The sequence below is a fragment of the Ambystoma mexicanum genome, chromosome 12, assembly GCF_040938575.1.
Source record: "Ambystoma mexicanum isolate Mex_15411 chromosome 12, UKY_AmexF1_1, whole genome shotgun sequence".
Lineage (NCBI taxonomy): Eukaryota > Metazoa > Chordata > Amphibia > Caudata > Ambystomatidae > Ambystoma > Ambystoma mexicanum.
The window spans coordinates 68474615-68484801 of NC_090936.1; the positions used below are offsets into that span (position 1 = coordinate 68474615).

Consider the following 10187-nt stretch of genomic DNA (forward strand, 5'->3'; position numbering starts at 1 on the left):
CGTTCTTCTCTGCAAGTGATGTGGCATATTCCTATTTGGGGAGCGATGTATTGTGAGGAGATCTGCATTGTGTTCCAGCTTCGGAATATAGTTGCGTGGTACTGTGCTGGGCGCGTTTGCCTACGAAGCCCAGTGAGGTCAGGGATGAGGGCTGCCAATATGACTGTTTGAATGATGTCATGCTCAGGGGCGGGGGATTAGGTTTTGTGTAACAGATGCCGGTCAGCCAGGTGGACTGGTGGAATGATGTGATTTTCGGAATATTGCTGGTCACAGGTGCCTGTGTTTGCGTGCGTTTCTTGGTGGGAGACTGAGGTCATGTCCATTGGAATGGCTTCTGTATTCGTGCCATCTGTGCCCTGCAGCTCCCATTGGCCCCTCTTGAGATTCTTTTGTTCGTTGGCATGCATGGGTGACTTGTACATTTCACTGGTTGCATTGTGACTTCATTGCACCTACGGGGAGTTGTACAATGTGGCCAGGGAGCGGTGTACAGGCACTCAGTGGGGCCGTTTACGGTTGATTCGCGATGCCGTACTTCTCACCATGGCGGAATGGTACTTTCCGCCGTGCTTGATGGCGTTAGGTACATGTCCGCTAGGGTCGGAATTTGCGTACCGTTGCGCCATGGTGGTATTTACGGTTTGGCATGGCGCGCGCGCGCGTACTTGGTGCAGTTAGCGTTGGCGTTCACTACGGTGTCGCTAATGGCATCGTACTTTACGGTGACGGGTCATAATCGCACCGAGCGGTATTCGATGGCGGTATTGCATTTCCGCCATCGTTTTTCGATTTCCGCCAGGGTCGTAATGAGGGCCAATGTGTCTTTCATGGGGTAGCTGCATCTGTGTGAGTAAGCCCTGCATTCAAACCGATGGCGACACTACCCCTTTTTTGTTCTTTTTTTCTACTGGGGGATCCCAGTAGACCAGAGGACATGGAAAATTGCACGCAGGCCACCATGTACCTCATTTGCCTTCCCACCGCTAAATTACCCCTTATACCTTACATAGAGACATTACAAGTTTGGTGGTATCCCGCCGGTAAACTGTATTACTGTCACTGGCACTGGGTCAGGCAATATTACCGCCGGATTTTGAGTGCTCGCAACAATTTTAAATCCCCATTCCATGGAGTCCGATTGGACGCCATGGGGAGGATTGCCGGTATTACCAGTAAGGCGACCGGTTTATCTCTGTCTCTTGGCTGGAGGTAAATCAGGGGCCCCACCGGCAAACTTGTACTTTGCCGGTGTGGTAACCTGCCGGTAAACAGAATGACTGGCATGTTATTTCCGCACCAGGAAAGTCATAATGACCCCCATTGTTATCTTTTTATTCCCATGAGCAATGTTTTCTTTAAATGTTTATTCAGAATTTAGATATAGAGTGGCACGTTTGCAACAGCACATACAGCATTGTTGCATACTGTTTGAGTGAATATCGATATATTTTAACCAGTGACATATATGGCTAGTAAATTACCTGTATAGCCAACAAAGAAAACTCTTAGAGAGGAGGGCGTGGAAAGCAAAGGTTGAGACGAAGGTCACACAAATTGTGTATAACTCAAGGTTTACAGCGAGAGTAAGATGCCGGTGCACCATGCACAAGACGTGCATTCTTGTAGTGAAAAGTTGAGTGTCTACGTTATGAGAAAGTGAGTGTGATTGTGCATGAGTGTGCATGTATGTGTGTGTGAGAGTGCATTGCCTCCACCTGCCAGTGGCTTCCAGCTAGGCTTCGTCTTGTTTGATGATTGGTCCTCCATTTTGTTTGCTATCCGCCATTAAACCATAGTGTTGCCTTTAGTTTTGGCCACTGTTTGGTTATGAGAATTGCAAACAAGGTGCCTCCTTGGCATTTCTTTTTCAACATGGGCATCTTGAGAGGAGATGTGTTGCTTGATTTAACTGGCCGGATAGGTTGGTATGATATGATTTTACTTGGGATCAATTCTGGTCACCTGCCTTGGAAAGGCCCAGGATGATGCAGGGTCCATCAGTGTGGATAGTGTGCCAGTCTGGCATCCAGTGTGGAGCTTTTTGTGCAGGAATGGTATGTTCCTTCTGGACTACACCGAGCAGCCTGGCAGCCGCATTCTGCAATCACTGTAGTCTTTCAGCATGTTTCTCTATTTAACATAATCCAGTCCCAGCCGATCAATGGAGATAGTTTGCTTGACCAATCTCTGGTGAACAAGGTATGGCTTGGTCAGCAAGTTGATTTGCAGATCCAGTGTAAGTGGACTCACAGGTACTTTACCGCGTCGGTAGTCTGCGTGCAGTGTTCCATATCCTCTCGTCGCAGGAGCCTTGGGATTGAGGGTCTGCTAGCACTCCGCTCTTAGTCATTCATAATAATATGCAGAAACAGAGCCCTCGGTTAATGATTTACAAGTCCTAGCTTTTTAGCACATGCCATTTCTCATGACCATAGAGTACTTTTCATGATTTTACAGTGTGATAAGTCCACGCTGTCCGATTATGTCACGCATGTCTTGTGCAAACAGGTGTTCTCTGTAAATCGCCCTGTGGGATGCACTCATTTCAAGATTTGAACAAATGCCCCAGCAGATCCTGCATTAAGAAGACATTTGCGTTTAGTCAATTTTTGACCTATATTTAAATCTTATTGTTATGCAGGAAGTAAATCCAATATGCAGACCTACAAAAAGCATGAAATAATTTTCTGGTGTGTCAAACAAGCCTACATCCTACACTATGCAGCTTTGGAAAGTTAAAAAAGAAGATCACGTTTCGATTCACATGAATTTACGGATGTATGTGATTTCTTCGAAAATATTTCACCTAATGGAGATTTCACCAAATCCATTTCACCGAAAAACGAAATCTACTTTTTACTTTTTCTACTTTGTTTTATATAAGGTGGGGGGAGATGCCCTGCAGCACCCTCTAATCACCTAACTTATACCTTAACCCACACCCCACCGATTATGCCTAACACATATACCATTTCACCTACCATTGTCAGTGAAATACATTCAGTGAAATCTCATTAGGTGAAATGGTATTCAATGAAATCTACGGTAACGCACAGGACAACCGCCCGCTACTCCCAAAAAGAGCAGGCAAGACCTCGGCCGATAGACTAATCGCTGCAATCGCTCCACAATTCAGGAATAACCTCTCCCAACCTGCTGCCTTTCACAGCAAAACTCAAGACCCCTGGGCTCTAACAGGACCACTAAGTGGGACCACTGCCAGAATCTGCCAAAGCCCTATGAAGAAATGAAGTTATGCACTGAGCGTGCAACAAAAAAATAAATATATATATGGTTTGTTGCTGATAACGTATTCTCTTTTCCAATGACTCTTCCCATGTAAGGAAAGGCTTACTAGGGGGTAAGCATGGTGGCGTAGTGTTGGCATCAATTCGAAGATAAAATATCAAAATAAAATTAAAAGTTACTCACAGTAGTGACTAGAGTACTCATAGTTCATAGTCCCCTTTCCTCCATCCTTTTGGGCGTCCCCTAACATGGGGACAGTATCGGAACCTTTGGCAGCGGAAAATTGAGCTTCCCCTTAAAATGTAGTATAGTGCGTGGCCTCAGGCGTGGGAACACCCTGCCGAGGCCCCGCCCTTTGGCACCTCACCTCAGTCCCCTTTGAACACATTGGACACTTAGATACCTGGCAATACTTATTATCTATTAGCCCTTGGCATACTAGCAGAGGAAGGAGGGTGCGACATATGGAGGAAAGGGGACTATGAGTACTAGTCACTATGGTAAGTAACTTAAATTACTCATACATCCCGTCCCCTTTCCTCCATCCTTGTGGGTGATTCCACTGAACAAGAACGTAGGGTGGAGCTGTGCTAACCTGCCTCATATCTACTATGAAGCAAAAAGGTTCTTGAGAACCGCCTGACCAAACTCTGCATCGCGCCTGGAGCTAGTGTCCAGTGAGTAGTGCTTACAGAAGGCCGATCGAGTGGCCCAGGTAGCTGCCCTTCTGATGACATCCCAGGAAGCATGTCTCAAATGCATCAGCCGTGCGTGGCCTTCGCTTTGACCGGCAGGGCATGAATCCCCTCAGGGACGGGTCTGCCCATGGCCGTGTACGCCTCTGAAATGGCCTGGACCATCCAATGGGCGATGGAAGCCTGAAAGCAGGGGGAGGAGCCCCTAAAAGTCACAAACAATGCCTCAGACTTCTGAAGGATTTTGCCCGAGAGAGGTAAAACTTGAGGACCCTCTTGAGGTATAAGGAATGCAGGGCCCTCTCTGCCTCAGACTGAGGGTGCAGGAAGAACACTGTCAGGCAGATATCCTGATTCAGATGAAATGGAGAGACCACCTTGTGCAAGAGGTTTGGGTTAGTGTGCAAGCTGACCTTGTTGTTGTGAAACGTGGTGAAGGGCTCGCATGAGGACAATGCCTGTAGCTCACTAACCCAGCACACAGAGGTGAAAGCCACCAGTAAAATTGTCTTTAGTGTCACTAAGCAGATGTCTATAGAGGCCATAGACACAAAAGGTTTGTACTGCAAAGCTGCCAGAACAACATTGAGGTCCCAGACAGGGTGCGGCCTATGCACTGGCGGAAAAAGCCTAGACAACCCCTTAATGTGGGCCTTAACCATTGGGTTGCTGCCGAAAACACATGCTCAGGTGAATTATTGTAAGACCCAATGGCCATCAAATAAGTGCGGCAAGTATCCACCTGAACTCCAGAACGAGCCAGGTGCACTGAAAAACAGGTGCTTCAGTCAGCCAGAAGACAGGTGACAGGGTCCAGATCCTTGTCACAAGCCCATTGGCAGAACCTAGTCCATTTACTCTTATACTGGGATTGAGTTGTGGCCCTCCTGGCCTGCTGAATGTTGTCCCAGTTGTCATCCGAAAATTGAGCATGCCACAGCCTTAGCTGGTCAGGAACTAGACTGCCAGTGCCAGTTTGGCCAGATCTGCTCCACCTCCCAACTCTGCTGCATCAGGAATCCCCTGTCTGTAGTCGTAACGCCCTGACACATGACCTCAGAGCGAGCTCCAGTAGGCTGGACAGCCTTGGCACCTGTGCCGGTAGCTGGGCTTGATCATGCCGAGGACAGACTCTTGGAGGTGTCACTCGCGATCTCTTACCCCCTGAGGTAGATGAAGAGGGCGAACTTGATCGCCCTTCTGAGGACATCTTGGTAAGGCCCCTGGGACTCTCAGCTTGAGAGCCGGTAGTCAGGACGGCCTCAGGTCTGTCCCCGGATTGCCCGGAAGATCCCCGGGTCCCTTGGCTTGGGAGCTGGCAGCCTTAGAGGCCTCAGGCCTGCCAGAACCATAATTCAAGGAGCCCCGATGCATGGGAACCCCAAGGTAGGAGTCACCATGCTGTGGAGCTGTACTGAACAGAGGGCCTACCTTGTCTTGACTAGAGGTCCTGGAGACAAAGTCCTTAAGGTGGGGAGGAGGAGAAGTGTGGAAGATCTCCCTAAACCATGACAATGAATTCTTTAATGCCCTGTGTCCAAGAGCGCTGCAAGCCGAACATGCGTCCCAGACAGAGTGCATGGGGGTCGAGGCTGAGAATGAGCGGTCGCATGAGGCACATCTCATGCATCCACCCGCGGCCAACATGTGCTGGGGGAGGCGAGGCACCGAACGTAAGTTAATTAAGATTGAAAAAGAAAACAGGGAGCAAGCGGAAAGCTACAAAAGTCTCTGCTGGGGCTGCCAGGTCAGACACCATCTATGCGGAAAAAGGGTCTTAGGTGAGGTGCTGGAGGGCTGGCCTCGGTAGGGCGTTCCCACGGCCGAAGCTGCGCGCTATACTAAATTTAAAGGTGAAGCAGAATTTTTCACTGACAACGTTTCTGGCACCGTCCCCATGTTGGGGGACGCCCAGGAGGATGGAGGAACGGGGTCGGGATGTATGAGTATCTTTTTCACCAGAGGCATCCTAGAGTGTGATGGAGGGGTGGAGGGGGAGAAGACCGCTACGTGCTGGAGAGTCTGCTCAAAGAGACATCAAGGATATGTCAACATCATTCTTTGTGATGTATAGTAATATTGGGCATAATTGCTTTTCACAAAATCTGTATTGAATTAGCGCAGAATGTTATTGGTGGTAAGAAAAAAGAATTGTAATTGGATTTGATTAATCAACTAGCACATGAATAGTGTATGGGTGCTCAAAGCAGAAAGTGGGGGAGAGTCCTGCTTCCCCCTCTGCATGTACGTGACTAGGTTAATGTACTCTGGCTTCTGTTTGTTGAGTTAATACACCCTCACTATGCTACCTTCTGCCCTATAGACAACAAGAATCAATGTCTCGGCATCAATGTATGCACGCACATACACATGAGGACACAAGCTGTGTCTTGCGCACCCACTGGCCATTCACCCCATAGACAAAATGTATGTCCTTCTGAGCACAGCCACAGCACAGAGGAACGCACAATGACTAAAACACAACAGTTATATGAGTGCAAAGACACCCTCCCCCCTCTTTGGAACACATATGTCCAGAATGGGGTAGATTTGATCAGATTGATACATTAAAACATGTATAGTGTCCAAATTGGGTTCCCCATGATTCTCTTGAGTGCCTTAAATATTCTTTTTGTCTCTCGGATTCTATTATTTAATTGTATGAGGTAGGCAACAGAGATTTTCAATAAGATGTATGGAGTTGGTATTGAGTCATTCTAAGCATGTGTCTAGTATGCCTTTAATTGACCATTTGTTTCCCTGATGGCAGATAATGATCTGCCAATATTGGGACATTGTTAACCTATGGCAAGCCACTCCACTAACCTCTATTACTGACTTGACAGGACAAATACTTGGCTGTTTACCTGATCCTCACATATCAGGAAGTATGTTATGATTACTGTAAGTTGCTTCTTTTGAGACATAAAGCTAACATTAGAATCCCTTCTATCCTCTTACATCTTATCTCTGTAAACATAGAGGTGTTAAATGGGTATCTGACAGTGTTCCATGCAGGCCCTTCCTGGGGCTGTATTACAGAAACTTGGAACAGGTGTACAATTTCTGGTATACGCCCCTTTGGCCATATTCACTTTCATTCAGGTATCATCAATTTCTTCAAAATATGACTGCAATGTTGTTTATCCTAAGACCTGTAGAATCTCAAGGAGACTTTATTGAAGTAAAGAGTTCTTTGTCAAGCTTGAGATCAATGACTTATTTGCAACCACATCTACCCTGTTTCTCTTTTTTTCAGAATGGTCATGTCTGCTGCTCAGTCGATCCTCAGTGCCTTCAGGAACTTTGAAGAACACATCTAAGCCCATGGGAGCTTTCAAGACGCAGAATGTCCCTTTACACCAAATATAAGTCCCCAACGTCAACTTGAAAAAGAAATGAGTTATAAGTTGTTACATTGATGCGAAGAACTGGCCTTGCCGAAGAACGATATGAGCATGCCAAGCTTCGATGAAATTAGCATTTCTTGGGGAAAACAAATCTCTAAAAAGTATAACACTTTTGCTAAATTGATGCTTAAAATTGTGAGTTTTTCTATCCCTACCACTGCTTAGGGTACTGAATACGTGCAAGAGAAACGCAATGTTCGGCAAACAAGGAGTTAACAACTCAAAGACTGGTGGACAAAAGGGTACCTGAGATTTCCAATTCGGAGCTCAGAAAGACCCATACATTTTCATTTCTCAATGGTCATGATCAAAACATTTTCTTTTTTTAGTTTCTACTGCCTTTGAACGATAGGGTACATTTCAGTGAATGGAATAGGTCTTTGGCGACTAACATTCCTCTGCAGATATTTATGTGCTGCGTGCACCACACGCGTCTGGGAAAAAGATGGCCACTATCGTAAACAAAGAAATCTATGTACCGGCATGGCTAATATTGTTTCCCTTTTGAAAAATATGTTCATAATCTTTCGTTTGACTGCACATATTATTTCTTGGTTGAATTGTTTTAGTATGAGCTTGTTTCTGTGAAAAGATTAAATAAATGTTTCTCTTACCTTACAGTTCCCGGCGCAAATTGCATATCATTATTCAATTGGAAAATGTAGGGTCGATCTGAGAGAGGCATGCCATGGTGTAATAAAATTGTCCGTCATGGCCAAATGACATATGAAGTGGAACTTATAGCCTACCTGTGTAATGGTGACAGGCCCATACATTTTTAATTATATGAGTTTATGCTCCCAAGGACGAATGCTAGTGTAGACTTTATTCATTAAACGCTGATCTAAGATCTATGTAAAATGCAGAGGCGTGCATATGGTGAAAGATATTCATGGTGAATGCACACAATGCTTGAAAATTGTTTTAACGTGCTTGATAAATATGTTCATAGAAGCTGTTAGTTCTCACATACCCGACATTTTAAACTCATTGATGCCAGTGCCACACATGGACATGGCACACGACAATGTCAACAGCATCAGCCTATTACTCTCAGTTATCAAAAGACTCATTCACTTGCCAATCCATATTTTCTATAAAATGTTTTATATAAAAAATGCAAGACTTCAGACAGAATTTGAACCAGGGTGCATCAGCTGCCTAATGTCCCGCATGGGAATAGTTTGGCTCTACAGAAAATGTAAACTTGATTATATGTACAAACCTTGTTATTGAATATGTCCTGAGCAGATAAGAGGGTAACCAGCACTGGATGCGCTACAGCCTTACCATCTCGTGTCACTGTGACCTCAAGAACACACCAACTCCCAGAGACAGCTTAAAGGCTTAAATTGGATTTTTATAGAAGCAGACTTTAAGCACTGTCTCTCCCCGCCTCATCTAGATATGGACATTGCCATCCGAACCCAGGCATCCCAGAACCCCAGCCTGGTCCCTAGTGATTGGTAATCCAAGCTACCTAAAAGCTATCCAGCTCAACATGAAGGCCTAAAGGCAAACCCCTTATCCATCTAGACTCCCTCAGGGAACAATCTAGGGATTACTACTTGCCGATTTACCAATGTGATGTAACTCAAAGTTTGCGACTTTCAGGCACTGAAGACCTACCTTATCTTGTCCTTTCACGCTCTGATTTTGCTCTCCGTGTATAGCTCTGTAACTCTCCCTTCCTCCTCCTGGACTCTTCCCTCCACTCCAGCCACTACTCCCTTGCCTTGATTCTCACTCCTGTATCCCATGGATGTTCCTCTCGCTAGGGTCTACCGCCACCCTCCGATCCTCAGTACTTCTACTCTCTTTCTCCGTTCCTCTCCCCTCTCCAGACCACTACTCCTCTTCCCCACGCTGCCACTTCTCTACCCACACCTGCTTACTCAATCGCTCCTATTTTCAATAATCTTCTCAGTAAGTCCCTTCTCTCCTTTGCCACTCCACTCAAACATGCCCATTCACCTACATGTACCACTTTCTCTTACCCATCAATACCACACCTTGAACACTGCCAGCATGCTCTTCTACACCATTCTTCCTCCGCCTGGCCCCTTGGTGTTCCACCTCATACTCCTCCTCCTATGACCTCACCCAAACAATCCGCAACTTCCTGCTTTTATCTTTCCCACTTTCCTTCCATTGGCTGCACTTCCCTGCTGGCTCCCTGATCCAGTCCCTCACTCCGCCCGCACCACCCTGGGAGTTCTTACAATACGAAAAATACATAAAAGGCGGTCTAAGCGCCTCTTCTTTCTTGTACAGGGGTCCACCTGGGTTGGCACACTACAGTGAGTTTGAGAGTTCATGTGAGGGCCACTTGTAGTTGAAAAATATTTGGGGGGAAGAACACTTTTTCCCTTCAAGAACCAAATGAATGAATGAATGAATTTGGAATGTATTGAGCGCAACCTAGACCCGAGGGTATCTTGGCGCTAGTGAGGGGTGCAGAGAGACAAAGAACCCTAAAATGAAGAGAGAATCATCATTCACTTAAAGGAAAGAGAAACGTTTTCAATGCCTTCCTGAATACGAAATGGTCAAGAATGGCACATAGACAGTGTGGCAGAGAATTCCACAAAGTGGGAGCGGCCACCGAAAAGGATCTTCCTCCCAGAGTGGCTATAGCAGGGCACAGATAACAGTAGCTGGTTTGCCAAGTTCAGCTACCTTGTTGGAACATGTTTGACAATTTTGTCACAAAGATAGTGCCCTTACATACACTGTGACTTAAAGGTGTTCCGCGCTTCCACCAGGAGCCATTGTAGGCTCCATAGTACAAGAGGCACATGGGCAAATTTGGGTAGGTAGGCCCACAGCC

The 10187-nt window shown here is 46.2% G+C and overlaps 1 protein-coding gene across 4 annotated transcripts in view; it reads left to right on the forward strand.

Annotated features, from left to right (window-relative positions):
• Positions 1-7977, forward strand: part of NELL2 (neural EGFL like 2) — an 871367-nt gene extending 863390 nt beyond the window's left edge. For all 4 annotated transcript variants that reach the window (XM_069628010.1, XM_069628008.1, XM_069628011.1 and 1 more), the window contains one exon: positions 7207-7977. In XM_069628010.1, coding sequence (XP_069484111.1) covers positions 7207-7257 — 51 coding nt within the window. In that variant the 3' untranslated portion in view covers positions 7258-7977. The remainder of the gene's footprint in view (positions 1-7206) is intronic.
• The last annotated feature ends 2210 nt before the right edge of the window (positions 7978-10187 follow it).